The following is a 24,488-nucleotide window of genomic DNA, read 5'->3' on the forward strand; positions in this document are numbered from 1 at the left end:
CCACCTAAAATATGGTACGGTAAAACCTGAGGATATTCTCACAGTAGTGTAGTCAGAATTGATGAGCCAGTTGTGATGTTATTCCAACAACTGTAACGGGCTCAAAGGCCATGGATTAGAATGGCAATTACTTAAAAATTGTCTAAATCCAGAGATTAAAAGTATGGGTAAATCAACTGAATCAACCTGCTGATTCCTCCATTCATTACACTAGTCCATGTGTAGTTCTAATTATTCTGGCTGGGGGAACTGCAAGTACAAGCAGAGTTTTTGAAATTTGCTAGGCCCAGACTTATCATGCACCATTGCCCAGTGTTTCTCCACACACCAGAGGGTATTTGGGAGGTAGCCTAAAATAAATACTCCATGGGAAAGAAATTCTTTTTGAAAAGACTGTATGAGGAAAATTGGTAAAAGAGGCTTAATTCAAGCCCCAGAATATAGGAGCAAACATAAAATTAGAGTTGGAAAAATCTGACAAAGTGATAATTTTCTAGGACCGGAAAGTAGATTTACTCTGCAATGCTAAATATATTTAAAACGCTGCTCTTCTTCTTACTCAAGCCTGTCGGGAGTCCTGTCCCTCTTTGCGCTCCCGCATGAATTCTGCTCACCAGGAGTCACACAAAGCTGTGTAGCCACTCCCCTTTAGCACGTGCTTTATAGGATGAACTCATTCTTATCTAACGCCACATGCTTCTTGACAGCCAATCCTGAGTTGCAGTCTCATTGTCTAATATTAATGTTGATCTTTTTAACCAGTTGACTACACTTTTCCGGCATAGGTTAAGATTATTCTTTCTAAACCGATAATGGAAATGATTGACATAATGATATCTATTTTAACATGGAGAGTTGTAGACTGTCCTTGGGACCTTTTCCCACCAGCACCTGGTTACTTTTCTTAATGTGGCTTGTTTATGGTGACAATATTTATTTACATTTAGCTAGAATGTAGGTACAAAACAATAGTAATGAAATGTCTTTTGAGGACATATGTACGTTGTCAGTGGTATCAGGTGCAGTACCACTGGCGCTTTTTTCTCTTTCCACTTCCTGTTTCTTGTTTATTTTATGTAGCGGTGCAGTACCACTGAGAAAATTCAGATGTCCTTGTATGAAATCCAATGTGATTCCGGGAAATTATAAAAGCAAAGGAAGCAGAGAACGTTACCAGGAGCCTGCCAGGACATGCTTCATGAGAATTTACAGGAGTGCATAGAACAAATCGGCTCCTTGAACAAGCTTTAATAAATCAGAAGAATCGGAAGATGGACAGAACTGGGATGATTTGGTTCCACGGCCCTGTTCCCCTTAAGGAAGTTCAAACAGGCTTCAACCAGGGCTTTCCCCTTCGAACTGGGTGCGGATAGAAACCCCAGAGACGTCCTGGACTACCTTAGAGAACAGCAGGAAGGCCCCAATAGCCACATAGACCAGTGATCACCCCTTGATCAGAAACACCAGAGAAAACATAGAATACATGAAAACAGGTCAGCAGTTGATGAAAGGTGTACAATAGAGATGCACGTCTACGTACTTTCCAGGTTGGAGACCAAGCGATGGCCCTATTATCAACCACACAAAACAAACTGTTGGCCAGATGGCACAGGCCCTACATGATCACTGTAGTTCTCGTCACTAATTTATAAAGTACATCAAGCTGATTGCCATAAGCCCTATCAATTGCATCACGTCAACAAGCTGAAGGCATGGAGGAAAAATAGTAACCTGCAACTACTTCTTTAACAATACCGGGAAAAGCCCATTGCCTACTGGAGTGATGTGAGTCACCATTCCAGTTGCCCCAACAACTACTGAACATTAGGAACTGGCCCAGTGGGTTGAGGGCTATCCTGATGTGTTTTTATCCATACCGGGGCAATCCAGAGAATTGTCCACGCACACCTCTGGGAAGAGTTATCCAACTAAAACTATACAGATTATTGGAAGCCTTGTGTGAAAGTCCAGATCTCATTATGTTAAACCTCTTCAAAGAGTTCATCCTGCAGCCTGACACCTCAACCATAGCCCTGGGAGCATCACAGGTTGAAAATTGGGACGAGAAGCTCATTGCATACATCAGCCTCAGGCTACCACCCAGAGAGATGAACATCCCTATAATTAACTCTAAGCCCTTGCCATTAAATGGCACATGAATAGCCTTCAATATAACCTAACAGGCGGAAGGTTTAAGTTAGTGACGGACCATGCTCGGCTAGTCTGCATGGTCGGGTACAAAGACACTAATCCTCGCATCTTGAGGTGGTTCTTGACCTTTTAACCCTTTTCATTCACCTTTGATCACCAAGCAGGAATGAAATAAGCTAGCTTTGACTTGCTCTAGGTATCCAAAGTCAGATAAGTCATAGGGCAAGGAAGACAAAGAAGAGGACTAGGTGAAAATGTGGAGGTCTGTGACAAGGCCAGTAACCTTTGCCTTGTCAAAAAGGGACAGTAACCCCATTTAGCTGGGGGAAGGAGGGTGGCCTGTCTGAAGGGTCAGAAATGAGAGGTGGACATAAAGTTGTGATGTTTTCAACATCAGACATCTTTATTATTGGATGAAGGCCTTTCTGTCCCTATCCTAAAGAGAGTTTCCCTACCTAGGAAACTTAAACTAAAGATCAGTCTGTGTCTCGTCGTCTAACATATAAACTGTCCTTGTGTCCAAAACTCATTAGTACTCATTTGCTTAGGGTAATGCTTGCTCCAACTTTCCCCATTCTGACATCTCATGTATGAAGATTTGTTTACATTTTGGCTTTGTATTTCACTTGGTCGGTATTCAAATATCCTTAACTGTTCAGATGCCCGTCGGTACGGCGGGGGTCCCCAATGGCTCTATGTGGACTCACTGGTGATCTGAAGCGTCCCCGACACTTGGCACGCTGCTGCAGTGAAGCTCCCTGCTTCAGAACTGGCTTTCTCGCACTGCGGACCTATTTCCAGCTCTCCAGACTGCTTCGTGTTCACCCACCAGCAGGCACGCTGCTTCTCTGCACAACCATGTTCCTGACAGATCTGCCACTGCTTCCGGTCCTCTCTCTGTGTCTGCAGGGTCCTTCTGGCTTTGCGCCACACTGGTAAGTCAAGCTTGCGAGCAGCAGAGTAGACGTGCCTGCTTTCCCCAGCACGGGCCTTCCCCATACTGCTGTCTGCCTCTCATCTGCTTCTCTAGTCTCCGGCCCTGCTTCCTTCCTCTCTGGTTCCCTTGATCTGGATGCGGAAACCATCTAGAAATTTCCTGCTCATTTGGGCCTCCTTAAAACAACTAGTCTGCATGCTTGACTTTGTGTTTTCTTCTGATCTGTGTCAACTCCTTTCTCCTCTTCCTCGTCTCAGTACCTAAGGGTTTGTGGGAATTAAGAGTCCACATTATTTTTATGATTTCCAGGGCGATATTGTTCAGAATTTCAGTTCAGAAAACCATTAGAGGCAGGAGATGCTAATTGTGTGTTATGAGTGTATGAGGTGTGAATGGTGTTTTGCCTAGAAGGATTTTCTAGGAGGGTTTTGGGGATTCTACTAAGGGAAAGACTTTTATAGTGATAACAAGCCATCAAGAATTCTTCTCTTGGAAGGAAGAAATACTGCATCCCTCCTAATGGGGTCATCTTCTTTCCCTGACAGCCGTCTCCTCGCACGTGATCCTCCCTCATAATACCACCCTCAGGGTCAGGATCAGGTAGCGGCTGCCGTCCCATGGCCACATGGGAGGAAATCTTTGTCAGGGAATCAGTGATGACTCCATGGATTCAATACACCTGCCAGGAATCCAGAGCCGGTCCTACCCTTGAGGTGGACTGTGGCAGTTCAAAAGCCAATAATTCCTGCCTCCTAACCCAATGTCAGTATGTGTCTGCGCAGACCGCTTTAATCTCAAGCCATGCCTCCATTACCAGAGGGTAGCCAGCATTTTTCTTTTTACTACAAATAGTACATCAGAATAGCGTTCCAACAAAGATCCCGAAGTGAGAGATGATCCAGGGTATCGCAAACCTCAAAAGAAACCTGGTGCCCAACTACCAAGATGCTGCAGAGAACGAAAAGCACAACTGGAGACTGAGAAAGCTAAAGCTACAGCAATCCTGCGGTCTGACCCCACAGTGCAGCACACATAGAACTGCAAAAACAAAGAGGTGATGGCTGGAAGGTTTAGAATTAATCCTAACCACTGGCATTGCTCTGGGCAACCCTTCAGACCATCGTTCTTCGCCTGCCAAGCCATTACAGAAGGGGAAAGACCATATGCAAATCAGGCTTGGTCCCACCCCAAAAGGGGCAGTCCAGCCCGAACTGCTAGGTCACATCCCTTCTGCACGAAACCACAAGCATCCCCAAACATGTTTCGCCATTGTTGAGCCTCATCAGTGAGGAGTAGCTTGGGTCTCTAGGCCCAGCAGGCACTGGACCCACGTCTGGGCATACCCGTGCCACTCGAGGTGACAAAGCAAAAAACAAAGAGGTGATGGCTGGAAGGTTTAGAATTAATCTTAACCACTGGCATTGCTCTGGGCATTGCTCTGGGCAACCCTCCAGACCTGCCAAGCCATTACAGAAGGGTAAAGACCATATGCAAATCAGGTTGTGTACTTCTTCTCCTTCTGTGTACAAATAAATGAGATATCCTACCCCAGCAACAAACTCTTCCCAGACAGTGCTTCTCCTGGGGCGGGACTAAACAGTGCCGGTGGGGGGTATGACGCACTAAAGGCAGAACATACCCTTTGTGGCAAGTGAAATACGTTCCAGAATATGTAGCGTACCTGTATTGTGAAAATGAAAAATTGGTATAAAATCAAATGTCACATTATTGATCAATACACTGGAGTTGGTAAATAAGTAATAATGACATTTGCTAGTTCCCATGAACAGAGGACCTGGGTTAGTAGAGTGCTGCTTAATTGATCCGTACTTGCTCTGGATATGGAGGACTGGTGAAACCCAGTTGGTAGTGTACATCTCTACAGGGTCCTGGGCCTTGGGATTGGGTGACCAATTTAAGATCCAAACAGATCCCACCCCAACCCCCCGCTGGACGGGGATGGGTGCAATAGGAAACTTGGCAGATAAATCATAAGGCAGATGAGCACAGACGCAGCAGTTCGTAAGATTGAAAATGCAGGCATACTGCCAGGAGAGGTATAGGTAAGTGTTTCCACTGTATACCCAAGGATGTGCAGAGGGACCATTGTTTTCATGATAAGTTGTGTGGAAAGCAGCAGTCGCAGTGAAATAATAATATCAGTACCAATACTGATAATAACAGTTCTAGCCAGACATAGTGTATACTGCTGTGATACGTTATGTATCATAGAGTTGTGCCCCGGAAGCGCAGCAGGAACAAGCCATGCACACCAAAGTCGCGCCTAAGTCCAGCCCGTCTGCGCCTGTCCGTGCCCCATGCAGGCCTTGGGGCAAGCAATTATCTGTCTCCTTAGAACGTCGATCTCTGTGCAAGAATGTCCTCTTGTCATTGGAGGACTTGTTGCATCTAGCTCCGCCGAACACCGAATAGCCTCCGGGCTTAGCCCTGAATCCAACGGTAAGTGAGCCACTCTGTAATTCTTGTGAACTGAAATGTATGCTGTTTAATGCTTGGTCCTTACTGCCTCACGCTGCTGAATGTTATGATCTCTTACAAGATCTTGCTCTAGACTCTGGACCTCATTACGAGGTGGGAGGTAAGGGATTACCGGCACCGGTAAGGGCACCAATAAGGGCACCAATGCTGGTAATCCCTTACCTCCCTACTACGAGTTCCCTTTGCGGGTCCTTCCTTAACTTCTGGTTTTTGCAGGCGTTAAGTACGGGACCCGCAAAGGGACTCTAGAGCTAATAACGGTACCACAGTTTGCGGTACCGTTATTAGCGCCTTCCCCATTCCCATTGAGCCCCATGTGGACTCAAATGGGAATGGGGAATGGCCCTGGTGAATGGGGAATTACCGGTCCCTCCGACCTCGGAATGGACCGGTAATTGCTCCATTCACCAGGGCGGAGTCGGAAGGGATTTGGAGGCAGTCATGGAGCTAATAGACGATAGAGGTGATAGACGAGTAAGCAGTGAGCCATATTTTTGTATGTCATGGGAGTGCCAGCCAAGTAGTACTCATCTTTATTTGGCGTGTTGAGAGTAGATTATATTTTAAAGCGCTGATAGATTTTGTAAGAAGATTTGGGAGTATTTGGCATAATTGTGTGGTCTTGGTCTGTTTCATTGAAGACCAATTACTACACACGTTTCCTTACTTTTGAAAAGCAAATTTAATTGGTTTGGTGTTTCAGTCTGTATCTGTTCTTTGGGCAGTAAACATTTTGTCAAGGCTTCACATCAGATGTCTTGTGAAGAGGCTCTCGACTTACTGATGCAGTCTGACACGAGCAAGGCACAGAACCAGAAGCAGAATCAGAATCAGAAACAGAATCTTCTTCTGAGGGTGAGCATGAAGTAGATTCGGGAAGTGAGTTTTCTGTTGAGGCTAGTTCCACTTCCTCATCTGATGAGGAAGGGAACGGAGTGGTACATGCACCTTGTGTGGCACTTCCCACACAAAGTTCACCTGCAAGGTTGAGGGGACATGCAAGGAATATACCAGTTCATCACATGGCTGATGAGTCTGACTGGGTGCCTCCAGCAATGGCTCAGCCTGTTGTGCCACCTTTCACTGGAGTATCAGGATGCACAGAAAATACAGATGGTTTTGAGCCTATTGACCCTTTCAACCTTTTTGTGGATGATGGGTTCATTTCAGATATGGTTGAGCAAACCAATCTGTATGCTGAACAGTTCTTGAGGGAAAGAGGTGCCAATCTGAAACCCCATTCCCGAGCACACCTTTGGGTTCCTTTGGTACAAACAAGGTTGCCGTCTATTTCTCTGTACCGGTCTACTGAAGCTGTATTTGCAAGCCCTTTTTTTCCAGCAACAATGAGTAAAGATCGCTTCCTAGCACTAGTACGTATGCTTCATTTCAATGACAACTCTGCAGCATTGCTAAGAACTGACCCAAATTGTGATAGGCTATTCAAAATTTAGTCATTACTGAAGCACTTTGCACAGCGATTTTCTGAGGTGTATGTTCCTAGCCAGAAATGTTAATTGATAAACCTTTGGTATTGTTCAAAAACCAGCTACCGCTCAAGCAGTATATTTCAAGCAAGAGAGCACAATATGGAATCATGGTTTATATGTTGTATGAAAGTACCACTGGGTATGCCTACAACATGAAAGACTACACTGGAAAAGACTTGAGCATAAACCCTCCCGGCTGCGCAGCCCATTTAGGGACCAGTGAGAGGATTGTGTGGGATCTTGCCACATTATTGTTCCACAAGGGTCACCAATTGTATGTGGACAATTTCTACACCGGAATACCACTGTTCAAGGAATTGTACAACGTGGGCACACTGGCATGCGGTAGAATCCGCAGTAACCGCTAAGGCTTCCCCAGACAACTTGTGTGTAAGAAGCTGGACAAGGGAGCATGTATGGCATTGCGGCATGATGAACTGTTGGCACTAGAATTCTGCCACCGAAGGGATGTGCACATGCTGAGTACTATTCATGATGAAAGAACTTCCCTTATCACTGTACACGGGCAGGCTAAGCAAGTGCTAAAACCCAAGTGTATTCTGGACTACAACAGGTACATGGGAGGAGTAGACAAAATAGACCAATTACTTGAGTTATACCATGTAGAGCGCAAGACTTGCACATGGTACAAGAAGTTGTCAGTTTACCTTATGCATCTAGCTACATACAATGCATATGTTGTATATCGTGCAGCCGCTCTAGAAAACAGACATTTTTGAAGTTTGAATTAGCAGTTTTAACTTTGCTGACCATTGTGCATGTACCAACTCCCAACTTTGCAGAAATAGAGGATGTAGCCAGATTGCAAGGACAACACTTTGCTGATTATGTGCCTTCCACCCCCAGGAAGACACAACCATACAGAAGATGTAAGGTGTGTACAAAACAAGGAAGGAGGAGGGATACCCGGGTGTAATGTCCCCAATGCCCTTCAAAGCCAGCCCTCTGCCTACAGCCTTGCTTTGCTTTGTATCATACAAAGAAAAAATATTGGGAGATCGAGTGATTTCCTGAAATGCCCATCTTTTCTACAAAGTGACCCACAGACTCTCGATTCATGCAACACCCAATTTACTTGTGTCTTGGAAAAGACAACACCATTCAGGTTTCCTCCACTTGAGGCGTGCCTCACCTTCCATCAGCATTAGAATTGCAACTGCAAACTTCTTGATGGCTCTGACTTTGGAGAACACCAATGAACTAGACCTGAAGTAGATATAATTTGCATTTTCCCTATACATGTGCAAGATCCACTAAGTCGAAATCATGGGCTCCCAGTGGCATTGATCCAAACAACTATCAGTATGTTTTAGAAATTTTGAAATTGCGAGAATAAAAAATGGCATGATCTGCTGCAGGTGGGAAATTATATGCTCTGTCTTATACTTTATACAGTTTAAGGAAATAGCTTGTAATCATGGTGTTCAGATATCAAACACAAATGCATTGGAATCACTGTATTTTGTTGTTGGGTGTAATTTTTCCTACTTTTATGATGGATGACATATGCATTTGTAATTTTTAATTGAACGTACAAATGTTATGTTTTAAAAAAAAAATCTTTTTTATATTATAAAAATATAATCACCTAATCACCCTTTTCTGTGATATCATTTATTTTAATATGGGAAATATCCTACAACATTTCTACAATGTCAGTACTAACACATTATATTCTCCTAGTCTAAACATGTATGTGTCCCTAAAGAATACCTTTGTTTACTTCTATCTAAATCCCACCTCTATTACCCAGTTAACTTTAAACTAACTATATGCCTCAGATAATTTTACAGCCACTATGAGAATTTGAAAGAAGGTCACGCTTTGAGGTAACCCACCGGCCTGTTTGTCACACTTTATTCACATGTGGCTTATACTCCACATTTGTTCCATCGCTCCCATCCCATAACATTTCCTGGTTCCCATTTGTATTTTTACATGTTGATTTTGCCTCTCTCCTTTATTCATTGTGTATTTATTCCACCCGAATCATCTTGGTTTGGACTCCATAGATCGTCTGTCCGGTCATATTTGTCCTCTTTTTAGGCATGCTTTGCAGCAAGTTCCTGGGACTTTCACTGCATAGGCCACTTAGTCCATTCAACGATATGGGAGTTTTCACAGGAGTTTGTCCACTGTCAAAACTGTACAGCAGACACATTTGTGTATGGGCATCTGGTTAGGTCCCTTGACCCTTCTCTCTGCTCATAGGTTCGAGTGCCGCCAATTCGCCGGGTATATATAGGGTTCTCTTTCTCCCTGCCTGTAATATAAAACTGAATGAGTTTCCTTTGAAAAATAAGTGTCTCTATCATCAATATTTTTCCTTTCAACCCAACCCTTTAAAACCCATGTATGTGTTCCATTCCTTCTACTCCTCAAACTATCCAGAAGAGACCACATCACTCCAGCCCTAAAAACACTACACTGGCTCCCAGTAAAACATCTCATCACCTTCAAAACAGTGTGCATAACGCACAGGGCAATCAGCAGACAAGGAGCAGAATTCCTACAAAAGAAAATAACAGTCTACAAACCAACGAGACCCCTCAGATCAAGCAAGGAAATCCGCCTGGAACTCAAACCATACCTTAAGAAAAAACTTGGAGACACCTCCTTCTACCACTTAGCTGCAAAAACCTGGAACAACATCCCAAAAGAAATAAGAAACACTGAAGATCACCTAGAATTCAGGAAATCACTAAAAACCTGTCTCTTCAACACCACAAACTAAATCTGGAAACCGGAAAAAGGATGACTAATCCGGAAAGGACACGGACATCCCCGACCTGAGAAGGTAGCTCCCACGGCACCTGGACGAGTGACACCGGATAGACTGGAACACAGGCGGCATGCACGAAGACTGAGCCAACTCCCCCAGACAATCCCACCAACACTTTTGCCCATCCCTTAGTTACCGCCAGGTACCACAGCGGTGTGGAATTGTCGAGATATTGGCAATCACCACTCTACCTGAGAGGTTGACATTGGCGGGTGCACTGGCCACAGGAGTATGAAGGGAGGATAAGGGGAATTATGAGAGAACATGTTAGAGGCGGGGGCCCGAGGAGTAAGGAACCTTGTATGCCAGTCGGACCCCGATCAGGACAAAGCCGCACCAGGGGAGACTGCGCAAGCCGAGCGCCTGAATTCAGGATAGAGATGCAAACTAACCAACCCTACTAACAATTTCCCTTTCTGCATACACCTCTCAAACTCCAAACCAAACACAACCAAAATCTACAGCACAACAAACCACACAAACGTCACTACATTTCAACAACAAAACAAAAACACACATAGTCTTGCACAACATTACACAACGACTACCGGCCGCAAACATCCCAGGCCCAGCCAACGGACCCACCGGGCTGAGGCCGCCAACAGCACATCACTGCTCTCTTGCACTTTTCCTGCCTCCTCCCACTAACTCAACCTCCCCTCCTCTTTCAGAGCCGCCAGAGCGCAAGCGGACCACTCCGGTGGTGATAGTGCGCGGTACAAATGTCCTTTAACATTAACATAGGACACTAAATATATTTTCACAGGACTGCTGTTACATGGCCCAGCCATGAGACTGTTGGCTTATGCCACCACTTGAGGTCCGATTCCACGTCAGCAATTAAAGAGGGGAAATTAGCGTTGTATAGTGATTTAATGAAGCTAGTAATGTTAACACCCAGGTATTCAATATAATCTTGCTTCCATTTGATTCGGCAGACTTCAGCAAGCATTTCAAGGTCCCTGGGAGGTAATACAACTGCTAGCCCTAGAGATTTAGAGTAATTGATTGCGAACCCAGAGGTCAGGCCAAAGTCTTCGGGGCAGGGACCGAATGCCTCACCTCCGAGAAAGGACGTTTTCAGCGTAGATGGCTATTTTGTGCTCCTGGCACTGATATGAGGTACCCCGAGGAGGGGGCGGGGGGTAAGGGGCAACCCTGTCTCATGCCTCTGAGGACTCTTATTAGGGGGGGTAGACCTGCCATTGAGTAAGACTCATGTCAGTGGAGCTGAGTATAAAGCTAGTACTGACTGCTGGAATCTCGGTCCCAAGCCGGATGTTTGAAGGACAGCTGCTAGCTAGGACCAGTCCTGTCAATCAAAAGCCTTGTAGGCATCAAGAGCTATGAGACCAGCATTCATCTTCGTTTTAGCCGCTATCTCAACTAAAAGGACTTTTCTGATATTGTCATGAGTTGACCGGCGAGCGATGAAGCAAGTCTGGTCCAAGTGGACCAGGGTTGGCAGGACCGTCATCAACCAGGTAGCAAGGGTTTTTAGTATAGTTTGGCATCTAGGTTTCAGGATCAGGATTGTGGAAGGTTTGAGCAAGGTAGGCGTTGTCGTGCCCTGTCGGGGAATGAATTAAAGAGTTGGGTCAAATGAGAGGAGAGAATTGTTAAGATGGATTCTGAACTCTGACCTGGAGGGGCAGAGGTTCAGAAGGCCAGCTTAGTTTCTTGGAACAGGGTAACCTCTGGACAAGCCAGACCAATCAGGGTAGCGATGGCGGCGGTCGAGACTAAGTCTCAAGAGGGGTGAGGGTGACGGAAAGACCTCAATGAACACACACAGCAAGTACACTTACAAATTACTCCAGAGAGGTGGTATATTAAAAATATAGACACATTTATTACAAGGCCTTTGTAACATCAACCATAGCAAAGAATCACAATAATACTAAAGTAAACCAACACATCACAATCAATACAATATATATATATATATATATATATATATAAGACCGAGGGGTCTAAGGAGTTAGGAGCACGTAATATGTAAACCACCTAGATGGGGAGGAAAACAGGCAGTGCAAGTAATCATTAGACCCAGTTCGACATCTGAAATACACCTAACTAGGAGGAAGTCCAAGCCCAACGAAGAGAGGAGCCTTATACTGAAAAGTACCTGCACGCGCTGGTGCCAATGGACAAAATAGTGCCTCTTCAAGGATATCGGGCAGTTCAGGAAGGTGAATGAAGCGATGCAGAACAAGTCCCCAGTACTCGAGCAAGGCCTCCACTTGTGGGCAGAGGCAGGGTGAGAGTGCGGGATAGAGTCGCTATTTCGCAACAGCGGTAGAAAAGAAACGGGCTCCTGCGCGAGGGTCCACTGGTTAGGGTATAGACTACTCACCGGTCCCCGACGCAGACAGACCCAGACTTCTCCAGTGCAGTTCACGTTGCTGGCAGGTTCAGCTGCGATGATCAGGACGTCTTGACACTGTGTAGATTCTGCATAGCAGGATGCAGGGTCGAGGGTGTCCCAAATGCAGCGGACGTGCACAGGTTGTTACCACAGCAGGGCAACACGGCAACCGCGTTTGCTCTGGTCCGGGCGCACTCGTCTCACTTCAGACCTGGGAATGCTAAGTGTACGAAATTCGCTGTGAGGGTGCCGTGGACGTAGAGCAAGCAGTAAACCAAGTTTCGAGGGCTTCCCCGAAACGGCGGCGGTGACAGAGCAAAGCGTCTTGCGTAAGCTGGTCAGCCCACTGGTTGGCCCAGAGACTCTTCCGAAGAGGCTTACTTGCAGGGTTTGATGAAGGTGCCGGGAATAGTTGATCCCACTATTCCAATGGGTCAAAGCGCCTTCGCAGACCTTCTAGGACGATCCGATGCAGAGGGGTCTTGCAGGACGACAGCAGTTCAGGGTGCCAAACCTTCAGCGGGTCACCAGCGGTTCCTAGACTCAGCTTCTTGTTGCAGGATACTTGGCTCCTTATCCCTTGTTCGGTGTGAACTCAGGAGATCGACCTGATAGTGGTGCTTTCAGCCTCCTCTTATCCAAAGTTCCCTTCGCGCCAAAACAGAGAGGACCCAATGGGAGATCTGCTCACAAACACTCACACAATACGTGGACCTATCACGGACCAAGGTGGTCCCAGGCATTCAGGACACTCCAGACTCTCTGGCACCCAGGATGTGTATTGGGACCAGACAACCCAGCCCACATCCTGGAGGCACACACAAGGCATGCAGAAGCCCGCAAAAGCTTTGGGGTTTCGTGGGAAAGTGCATGACCAAATAAGGATTGCCCCGGGTCGCCTCAACCTGGGGGAAGGTGAAGGGGCAAGGCGGTCAGCAGACAGGACAAAGAACCTCGCGGCATGGCCATTTTGGAGCCAGGCCACTCATTTGTGCCAAACGCGGATAACCTGGCGAAAAAGGGTTCAAAACAACACAAGAGAAACAATAGCTGCCACCAGCCCAGTCCGTGACACACTTGCACAGTTCATAATAAGTCCAGCAAGAGTTTCTAGGGCCTTTGGAATGACTAGAGACCCAAAAGCGCGGTAATGTAAGTTACGGTGCACTCTTGTTTCATGTTGCACAAAAGCTGCAACATGAGGAAAGAACTAAGGGAAACGAAGTCTCCCAGTACTGACTGTCTTAAGGGCATGTCAGTTTCCCCATAAGAATTGAGCGAAAGGCCAGAGGAGTGCTGCGGAAGGCTGTGCTTCTCTGGCAAAGTCTAGATCGGGGTGTAAAACAGCAAAAGGTTTGGGGGTTGCCACATGGAGGGAAAATTACATACAATTAGGAAATCTTTCCTAACAAGAATCTCGCAATAGGCCTTGCAGAATATGGAGGTGAATCTGTTTTTTTGGGATTTAATGGCCGCCGTAGCCTCCTCCACTGATATCAGTAGTTCCAGTTGTGTGACTTTGGCGAGAGCGAGGGTTGGGATGGGTGACCGGGGCCAGATAGTCCCTCAAGGAGTCTGTGCCTGGGGATCGGAGGCAGATGCTGCCCCCACATTATATTTGTGGAACTAAGCAAGTTTAATCTCCTCCGTGAGATGGAGCACCCTTTCATCGTTGAGTAGGTGTAACGCTCACCTGATTCCCGTAGAGGCGCCGGTCTTGACTGGGCGTATACCGTATCTTCAAAGGTGATGTGTAACACACGGCTGGCTCTTTGGGCTGGACCTCTGTGCACTGTATGTCTGACTCGAAGGGTAAGATGTCTGCAGATAGAAAATATGGGATTAAGGAACTGGGTTATTGAATGTCTCTCCCTTCTTCCCTTTCTCTTCTCCTGTAGAACCCCAAAGGTTAACGCTCTCACCTTAGGTAAGTGAACGCTGTGCTCTCCATCTGCCTCGGGGCAGGGTGCTGTAACCAGTTTCTTCACTGGATAAGGGGAGCAGGCCTCTTGACTTCAGAGGACTGCTGTCCGTCGTTTACTGCACGAACGGTAAGTTTCGAGTAATTCTAATGTCTTTAAAGTCTTTAGTAATGATGTCTCTTGTTTTGCAGGGTTCCGGCGATGGCGGGCTGAAGTGAGTTGAAGATGGAGCCCGTGTGATGAATAGAAGCGCCTGGAAGCACGTAAGTAAGCGCTTGTTGCCTGCTTCACGATGCGCTCTAACTGTCTTTTTATTTTGCAGGTACAAGTTCGGAGCGGCTGCAGGGTGCCGGAATACCCACTGGGTTGGATGTGGAAAGGAGTAATGGCACGTGAGTATTAAAGTTCCCCAATGTCTTTAAACGCACCTTGTTTTGTCTTTCAGATGCGGGATGCAGCGCCGAAGGCCTCCGGAGCGTGCGAAGAGTTGGTAAGCTTTTGTCTTTCAGATGCCGGAATGCAGTGTGAAGACCTCCGGAGCGCACGAAGAGTAGGTAAGCCTTTGTCTTTCAGATGCCGGAATGCAGCGCGAGGCGTTGGTGACAGCCGATGGACCAGGTAAGTGAAGAGCTGTCACTGAAGACCGTAATGCTAACCTGTTCTTTCTTGTCTTTATAGGTGTTGCTGAAGACTGGATTCAGGATGGTAAGCCTTTTTCCTTAGGCCCAGGATCAGATGCAGAAGACACGATGAGCGTTCTGCTGCAGAGGATGCAGAATAACGCAAAGCAAGATTCATCCATCGGGTGTGGTTTAAATAGCCTCCTGTAAGGCTTAGGTGTCTCCTTCCACAGCCACGCCTAGGTAAGAAAAGAGTTCCTGCTTTCCAGAAGAGTTCCAGTGTTCTGAATCTAGGGAGTGGCTCCTGCCCCACCCAACAGGAAAAGTAGTTCCAAACAGAAGAGGATCAGAGGCTCAACTGGCAGGCAAGTAAGCAGCATGGTCTGCTGCAGGTAAGTCCACCCAAGCATTATGAGCCCGGCGCTTCCAGCGCTGGGACTGGGCATATTTATGAGCCTGGTGCCACTGGCGCCAGGACTGGGTCCAAAAGGTCCCAATTGGGACTGGTTGGCACTCGGAACCTGGGTTATGGATCTGCTTGCAAGGGAGTTGGGAAAACCCTGACCTTTTGGAAGCAGAGATCATGACAGTAGGCCTGGACATTGTTGCAGGCTCTATGTATGCCCAGTTTACGGACCAAGATCGTATTGGTTTTGTTCCCTCTAGTGTAGTAATACTGTTTGACCTTAAGGAGGGCCTGAGACGTACACTCTGCTAAATGGGCATTAAGTTCTTAAGTATTGTGTTCTAAAACATCCAGGGCCTCTGAATTGTGGGCGGGAGACCAGTGACCATGAGGGAGAGTGAAACCAGAGCATGGTCTGAGAGGGACACCACGTGGATGGACCCTTCGGGAATGGAAGGGGCCAGGGAAGAAGAGGCTTCCAGCATATCAATGCAAGAGTATCCCATGTGTAAATGAGAATAGTATGTGCAGTCCCTAGCAGTCGACTTTCGTAATCTCCAGATGTCTACTAATCGTAGCTCCTGGAGGAGACGCATGAGAGCAAGTGAGTTCCTGTAATCGACTCTAGAAGGCAGAAGAGTTTTGTCTATGCTGGAGTTGGGTGCCACATTGCAATCCATGCTTATGACAAGGGAGCCTTTAGCAACGGTGAGCAATTTGTTCAGGAGGCCCTGCAGAAAAAGTTCCTGTCGATCGTTAGGGGAATAAACAGTGACAAATGTAAAGGTGTTGCCCTTGAATGAACCCTTTACCCCCAGGTATCTCCCATTGGGGTCGTGTAAGATCCAAGTTTTAAGAAAGTGAGTCACTTTGTCAAATAACATGGCTACTCCACCTTCTTTTGGACCCAGTAGAGGCAAAAAACTCTGTCGAGAAACGGCATGCGCGAATCTCTTCATCAGCTTTCAAAAGGTGGGTTTCCTGTAAGAAGACCACTGAGGGGGAGAAGTCAGCCAATTTTGCCAGTATAGACTTACGTTTGACAGGCGAGATTAAGCCCTGGATGTTCCAGGTGAGCATAGACCGTGTGCAATCCTGTGAGTGATGAACAGTGTTAACCATAAGGCTTGTGAGTCAAACCCATTAACCAGTGATCCGCTTCATCTGCTTTCCCATAAACTATGCCAGGTGCTGTTTGCCATCTGTCCCAAAGTGTATCACACCCTGCTCCCCTACTGACCCCTCCCCCAACAATAAAGAATGCTTCCAAACATTAATAAAATAAATAATTCTGGTTGTGACGCGGCCAACAAATAGGTACGGAGTAACCTGTAATAGGGAGTAGCCTGTCAAGTGAACATTTAACAAGAACCATGTCTGCCTCCCGAAAAAGTAAAGGTAGCCGACACAGAGCCCAGTGGGCTAGCAAGACCACCAGTGCCAGTGAGTGTAAGTTGAGATAGATGTTTTTTAAAGGATGGGGACATCATTAAGAAGGGTGGAGGTGTCATCAAGGGAAAGGAGGAGGAGTGCATTTAGAAGGGGCTATAAAGTGACTGAAGGGAGAAGAGGAGGAGTGTGTTCAGGAGTAGGTTGGAAGTAAAAGCAGTGGAGAAAAGGAGGGTATGGTAGTGTTTTAAAGAGGAATTTGGAAGAATTATTGAGGAGGACTTTTTTTATAGCAGAAGTTGGAGGAGGCATTCAAGGACAGATGAAGGGGGGCATTACAGAGGCGAGAGTTGAGGTGGAGGATTCTAAAAGGTGCTTGGTGGAGACATCCGAGGAGAGACCGTGGAGTGTGTCAAGGCAGAGATTGAATGAAGAGTGATTTAGGTGAAGGCCATTAAGAGGGAAAGGTTTGGAGGTGAAGACCAGAGAAGAAGAAAAATGTGCACCCTGGGTATAGGCGGTATAACGGGAGGTTTGGTCCAGGTGCACACATGCAGCAGAGCATTGCGTAGGCCCAAAGGATAAAGAGAGGAAAGGTGAGGAGATGAAGAGGAAGCCCTCATAGGCACAAGACTGGCATGGCTCATCCAGGAGTTAGACAAGGACAGAGAATCAGGGACAGGAACCAGAACACTAAGGCATGGATGTGGCAAGAAGAAGCAAACCCAGAACTAGAGGCCAGACTTCTGGTGTAAAATGTTCTTACATCACTCGCTCCTGTCAATTACCAAGGTCTAATGTGCAGATGCACATAGGGCCCCAGACCAAGGCAGGATGGTGCGCCAACAGGCGAGGACGAGAAGCTGAGGAGCTGCATATAGACTTGGAGAATAAATTGGAAAGCAAAAGGTAGAGAAGATGCTTTTTGGTGGAAACCCAGAGACTTTTGTTTGAACCTCAGAGATCTTTGGTTTGAACACCAGAGACTTTGAGTCACAATGACCAGGAAAAGGCAGCACTACTTAATGACTTAGGATTAGAAAGCTTAACAAGGCATTGTAGCCTTTCGGACAATACAAGTGGAAGAGGAAGGAAATACCAACAGTGGAGGGACATCTACCCTCACGAGTCAGCATTGTTGAAACTGAAAGACTTTGAGAACAAGCCTAATATTGTTCTAGCGTGTTATCACTTATTACCTAGGAAACAACCATGAGAGGACCCTTTACCACGTGCAATTTCACAGGGTTTGCTGATGAGTATATAAGGGATCGGCTGATAAGGACTATGGTAGACCACAGTGTACAACAAAAGCGCCACATACACCTCCCCTAGGGGATTGTCAGAGATTGTCTGAGACCGGAGCATGCTTGCCCGGGGGCGGCGAGACGATGATAGGACTTTATTTTGCAGACTAACAGGAGAGATTAGAGAGAAGTGGGAGCATGGCTATGGGGTGAAATTGTAACTAGAGTCTAGAAAGATAAAGTGAAGGGAGAGGCAGGAGTTGTAGAGGGAAATGGAGATCAGAGAGAGACTTTGGTGAAAGGGAAATGGTAGAGGGAGTAGGGCGAGGACTGACAAGATCACAGAGACAGACGAGGAAAAGAAGTGGGAGGAGAGGGAGAGGGAGAGAGAGGGGAGAGAAGGAAGAGATTGAGGGGCGATAAGACTGGAGATAGGAGCTGAGAATAGAAGGTGGGAGAGTAAGAGGCAGAAGAGCAGGTAGGAAAGGGGAAGGATGGGAGGGGAAGTATGAGGGGAATGAGAGTAAGAAGTAAGAAGACAGAAGATCAGGGGAGAGGAGTTAAAAGAAGTGAGAGGGAGATAGCAAACAGGAGAGTGATTGAGGAAACAGGCGCTATATTGAAAAACATTATGACCATCATTTTGGGGAACACTAGAGTAGGGTACCCCTAGGAAGTCCTGGAGCGAGTAAGACAGATAGCCTTTTAGACCCTCCCACAATAGGGAGGCTACCTCAGACCGTATAGGTTACCCATCTTTAGTGTTCACGCTGACCTTTTGTAAGTTGGAAGCCTGGGTTAAGGTAGTGGGGGCTAACCGAAGATTGAGTGGCCAGTCTGAACACCACCTTTGTCAAATTACTGTACAGTCTTAAAATTCTGACAAATATATTAACAATTTGACAATAAAAATCTGTGAACCCTCTATCGTACTTGTGAGTTTCATTATCATTAGGCATTCATTATCTTTCTGATGGACCATGCCTCTTAGAGGATCGATTGGAGTGTAGTCATAAAGGCTGTTGCCATAAACTATGTGATGGAGTATCTCAAACAACCAAGGTATTCTGGATTGAATTGTATTGGACAATAGAGCCCAGTTCTTTTCTGCTGAAATGCAGAAGTTTGAGAGACCACAACATATCACACAGCCGCACATTTTCAAATAACCTGGCAGCGAACAGCCTTGTCAGACACATGAAGAGATTCCTCAAGGGTAGTTCACAGTTGGCCCTAGCTAGCACCATACATTAGAAGACAATCCTCAGAGAAGCATTGTGCACTTACAGGCTTGCACCCCACTTAACACAATTCTGGAACCGTTTGAGATGATGCAGCAAAAGAAGGTCACCAGCTAACTGAATCCTCCATGTTTGGCAAACAAAGTGAGGTATTGTGAATGTTGCCATTGGCACAGTCTTGTAAAAGGTCAGAAAATCACATGGCAAATACAAGTCATATCATGATTGGTATAGGGGTGCCAAGGAGAAAAGTCAATCCCAGGAACTATATACAAATCAAGGATCTCTGTACACAAAGGGATGTCAAAATTCTGTTTCACTGGAAATGGGAACAGTGAGAGGAAAGTCATGTGTAATTCTGAAGTGCAGAGAGCACTGGTTATGTAGTGATGTGGTCACGGCAGGTTCAGTAAAATATCCCTTTGTGAAGGCATATGAACAGAATTATCCCTCAGCGGAAGCAGAGAAGTGGGATAGTGTTGTCAATAGGTTGCGGGTTCTCAATGGTAATAGTGGGTTACAGACCAAGGAGCTGCAAGGTACGCTTTATTGACAAATATACATATGTACAAGAAGCTGTTACTCTGGAAGTATATACAGTAGATCAGACAGAGGGATCGGAAGCTCACCCACTGACCATCCACACGCATCCCAGCTCAGGCCCCCAACTGTCATTCATGGAACTCTCACACACAGTCACCTAACAATATTGCCCTGAGCTGTCACTCGCACATTGCACAACATTCCATCACTAATACTGAAGGCCAGTGGAAGGACAGGACAGCCGCATACATCTTAACAGATAGTAAAGATGCCCTTTTTCAGGGGCCCGTATGTGGTATTTTATGAATAGAAAAATTATCAATATGAATGTATCCCACCCTAAATCAAAGATATCTGAAAAGAAATGTTAGTAATCACTCGATAATTCCTTTCTGGGTGACCTCTAAGTTCCATCAATCATCCAATGCAATTATTCATAGAAGTCTTGGAAAATTGTGTTCGTTGGATAGGGAAGACATTTTTTACTCATATTTGCTCTTTAATTCACATTAGTAAAGTGCATTTGTACAACAAATACAAAAAAAGTTTGAACTAAACATTGATGTGTAACATTCGATAATAAGCAAATCTTAATAAAAGTAAACCTTTTGTCTTCATGATTCATGACAAAAAACATTGAATTAAACAAGAATTAAAGTTTCAGAATGTGACCAAAAAGTGAGTTTAAAAGAGGAAAACTTAAATACAGCTTCCTTATTGCACACCCTATTGTGGGTGTCCTGGAAAAATATCCCTGTATCCTTCCTTGGTAATTGCTCTGTCTGGTAAAGAGGCAGGAATTTGTAAGGGTTCAAAAATGTCCTAATGCTGCAATGTAGCCTGGTATCTGGGTCTTTGTGGTTAAAGAATTCTTTGCCTACGTGGGGCTTGGTCACCAACCAAGCTTTTCACGTTTCGGCAGTCTTTAGACGTTTTATTAGTCCGCCTTCATAAGGGCATCTCATTTGAAGACCCTGTATAAACATGCAAAAAGTAAAAATTATTGTTCCCCGTCTCAATAGTGGTCAGAATGTATCCGACCTTATGCAATGTAAATATAGCCTCAAATGTAACGGCTGACAAATTACCTGCCGATACTGTAATCCCAAGTCCTGGGTCGTGTCTGGTCTGGAGTGCTAGGCCGTCCCTCCAGCTCCCATGCGGCTGCTACTGTGCATCGTTATTTCCACAGTTGTGGTACACCTTTGCCTGGGGCCCTTTCCTAATGGTGTTTGTATGGGTCCCTCTGGGTGTAGAATACAATGACGGAAAAACTTGTATCCGAGGGGCCAGTTTTTGTGGAGCATTTCTCATTCAGAGTGGGGCGACATCTTAAAATGCAAAGGGCCCTGATGGATTACCTGGGTGGATCTCCAGGGTTCTCATAACATGCAGTGGACCGGAACGGTTTGGTTGGGCATGCCAGGATGTGAAGGAATCATTTCCCGCCTTCGTTTATACCTATAGTCGTTCGTATGTAACTGGAAAGTCAAAGAAAAGAAAAGAAAAACCATATGGAGATATGTGTTTACTCTAACATCCAGTGGCAGAGTTGCAAGGGGTTAAACAGTATTCTCAGATCAGTGGTACCTGCACGTAGTTAACCTGTGGGATGGGCTCTCCAATACCGGTATCGTGTGTCCGGCGGGGTCCCCTGTGGTCTGTAAGCCTGTAATCAATGATATGATAATTACTGTCCATGGGGTGTATGTTTGTTTGTTATGCGTATTGTAAAAACGCAGATTGTCACACAAACATACAAAAAACTACTGATGGGTCATTGCCCATGAAGTTGGTTTGCCGTGAGCCTTATACATCAACTCCGTGACGGCATGCTTTGTATACAAAAGATTGCTCCTAAACACGGGGAATGCAGGTCGGAATAGAGGTTAGTGCTCGCACTTACCTTGTTGCTCGTGTGGGGCCCACGGGGATTCGGACACACGCAAATGTGTCTGTGTCTACCAGCATCTGCGTCTATGTGAGATCGGAGGCGTGCTGGTTGGTAGGGAGTTGCAGACGTAGGTTCTGCAACAGCATTGGTGCATGTGACCCCGGAAGTAACGTCTCCCGGCTCACTGCGTGCAATGTTGTTTACTGTAGTCGAGGTGACAGGGCTGATTCCCTTTGTCGTGCTGGTCCTGGGTCTGGCTCTGGGACGCGGTCGGACGTGAAGGTCAGAGGTGTGCAGCTGATCTCAGCATGTAAAGTTCCTTAACAAAATATGCAGCTGGGAAATGTGTAGCCCACTATGGATAGTGCTGTCGTGCTGGTTGAGAGTTAAAACAATGCTCTCCCCTTTCTGGCTCCAATGCTGCTGGGATCTGTATATGCCGCCTGGAAGACGTGCACATGAAGTCGCCCGAAAGATCTTGTGGTGTTGAACCTACAATCTATGTGGTCCGGCCTGATTTTTTTTGAAAGAAGTGTGCTGAGTTATAGATCTTGTGTTGTTCGTGTTTTAGTCAATTCAATGCTCAGCTTGTCAAGTTGATTAACAAAATATGCCGCTGGGAAAAGTGTAACCCGCTATGGATTGTACTGTCGTGCTGGTGGAAAGGTAGAACCATGCTGTCCCCTTTCAGGCTCAAACGTTGCTGAGGTCTATATATGCCGCATGGAAGACGTGCACATAAAGTCCCCCTGAGAGATCTTATGGCGTTAGACCTAAGATCTGTGTGGTGCGGCCTAAAACAAGTGTATGCTGGGTTTTTGATCTTATGTTGTTCGTATTATAGTTGACTCAATGGACCACCGGTTGAAAAATTTCATTTAATCCCTGGTGGTATGAGTCTAATCGGTGAATCCGTCTGGATTCCTTGTGTAATAAGCTGTGTGTTACATCTGCTCCACCCTTCACTTTCTCTAGTACCCACCATTTTATGTCGTTGGGTGAGTGTCTAGCCTCCATAAAGTGTGACACCAAAGGTGCTGACAAAGTTTTGCAAGGGATTTTGGATCTGTGTTCCGAGATCCTTAAATGTACTGATCTCATTGTCTGTCCCACGTATCTCAAGCCGCACGGACATTCAATACAATAGATGACTTGGGAACTCTTGCAGTTGGTAAAGTCTTTAAGTGTCCATGTCCTCTAGCCAATCTTAAAAGTTTTTCTCGTAAATTGACACGCCATGCAATTCCCACAGGGGTGGAGCCCTTGTATAGGACGTAACGTTCTTTGTCCTGTTTGAAAAGATTCTGCCTTGAAAAGGGAATTCACTAAATGATCTTTGAGGTTTTTGGCCCTCTTGTATGCGAATTGCAGTGGTAGGTCCTCTGGTAGGTTAAGTTTGGCAATGTGCCAATGTTTCTGAATGATTCTCTTGATTTTTGCTGTATGTCTACCATGTGTAACCACGCAAATGAGGCGGTCCACCCCCGGATCAGACAAGGCGTTTTTGGGCTGCAAGAGTAGTTCCCTGTTTGTGTTGAGGGCTCTTTTAACAGATTGATGCAGAAGTTTTTTGGGATAGCCTCGTTCCTGTAGTCTTTGTGACAACATTTTTGCATGTGTAAGAAAATCCTGTTTCAAAGTACAGTTCCTCCGTATCCGCAGGTATTGACCATGGGGCAGGTTCTGTTTAGTCTGCAACAGATGATTACTTTTATGAATAGCTCTGTCATCTACTCCAGAAACAACCCTCTGTTCCCCGTTTTCCCATTGCAAAGTCAGCTTACCATATGCCCCTTACCTTCCACATCCTGTCCCCATCTTTCCTTGTTTGAGAATGAATAGGGGGATGTTATGATGCTAAAAACTTTGGCATGTAGGTGTCTGCATCCCTGAGAATGCTTGGATTTGCAGCAATTGGTGCCACAGCTCTGGAGGGCGCTCTGATACAACTCCTCAAAACTGAATTGTCCTCATCTCTTCATAAACATATTTTACATCATATATAGCATTTGTTACAGTAGGTATGTTGATTCCTCATGTTTATCTGCCCAACAGAAGATTGATTGATTGATTGATTGATTTATTTATAGACCCCAGGGTACCTCCGATCTGAAATGTCCTAGCAATGAAAATAATAAAGAATAAAAAGTCTGATTTTGAAACTTGTCTCTCTCCTGTTTTTCAGGCTTTGGTCATCTCTGAGCCCAAGAGCAGCCGAGGGCAATCCAGTACTCCCTCCATCAACAGGCCATGCACTGAGGCTTTCTCTGTCCTGGACCGTTATCTGCAGGACAACCGGCTGCGGCTGGTGGATCTATTCAACCAAACTGATAAGGTCAAGAAGAAGAAGATATCCCGATGTGATCTGGACGCAGTCAAAAAAGAGGTGCGTGGGAGGACTATGAAATACCTACTGGCAAACTTTTTCTTTAAAATTAAGTTGAAAAGTCATGGCCTTCATCCAGTAAAGGTGTACTTAGTTGGGCACGGTAGGGATTTTCCACGACACAAACTTGCTAACAGCCCAAAATTGTGAAACAAAATTCTGTAAAAGCATGGTATATAGGAGTCACTATGTGACTGAGTGAATCTGTGAGCAGGGTAAGGGAAAAAAAAAGCTATTCTAAGTGTGGCCGATCCTGACCACACGTAGAAAAGGGCTCAAGGGTGATGCGCTGGCCGAGGCTCAGGAAGCAGGGCTAATGCCACATGTGCAGGCCCCGCGAAAATGTTGAAAAAGGACAATCTTTTTTTGATGCTGTCAAAAAGTGCTCCAGTCCCAGCCCGAAAGGACAGAATATACCAGCCTGAAAGGACAGAATATCCCACAAGTATGGAGGAAAGGGGGCTATGAGCTAGGACTACGTTAGTCACTACGGTGAGTCATTTTGTTTATTTTGCAAAATTGGTTTTAATATACCAAAGAAAATAAGGCCTATGCTGTTACTACTTCCTAGGTGGTTTAATGCCTTATCTAA

The 24,488-nt window shown here is 45.8% G+C and overlaps 1 protein-coding gene across 4 annotated transcripts in view; it reads left to right on the forward strand.

The window, feature by feature from the left end:
• Positions 1–24,488, forward strand: part of EFCAB12 (EF-hand calcium binding domain 12) — a 921,238-nt gene that overhangs the window by 278,632 nt on the left and 618,118 nt on the right. For 3 of the 4 annotated variants that reach the window (XM_069643454.1, XM_069643455.1, XM_069643452.1), the window contains one exon: positions 23,696–23,896. The exons of the other annotated variant lie outside the window; for it this stretch is intronic. In XM_069643454.1, the coding sequence (XP_069499555.1) occupies positions 23,696–23,896 (201 nt within the window). The remainder of the gene's footprint in view (positions 1–23,695; positions 23,897–24,488) is intronic. 4 annotated transcript variants of the gene reach the window in all.

The sequence above is a fragment of the Ambystoma mexicanum genome, chromosome 2p, assembly GCF_040938575.1.
Source record: "Ambystoma mexicanum isolate Mex_15411 chromosome 2p, UKY_AmexF1_1, whole genome shotgun sequence".
NCBI lineage: Eukaryota > Metazoa > Chordata > Amphibia > Caudata > Ambystomatidae > Ambystoma > Ambystoma mexicanum.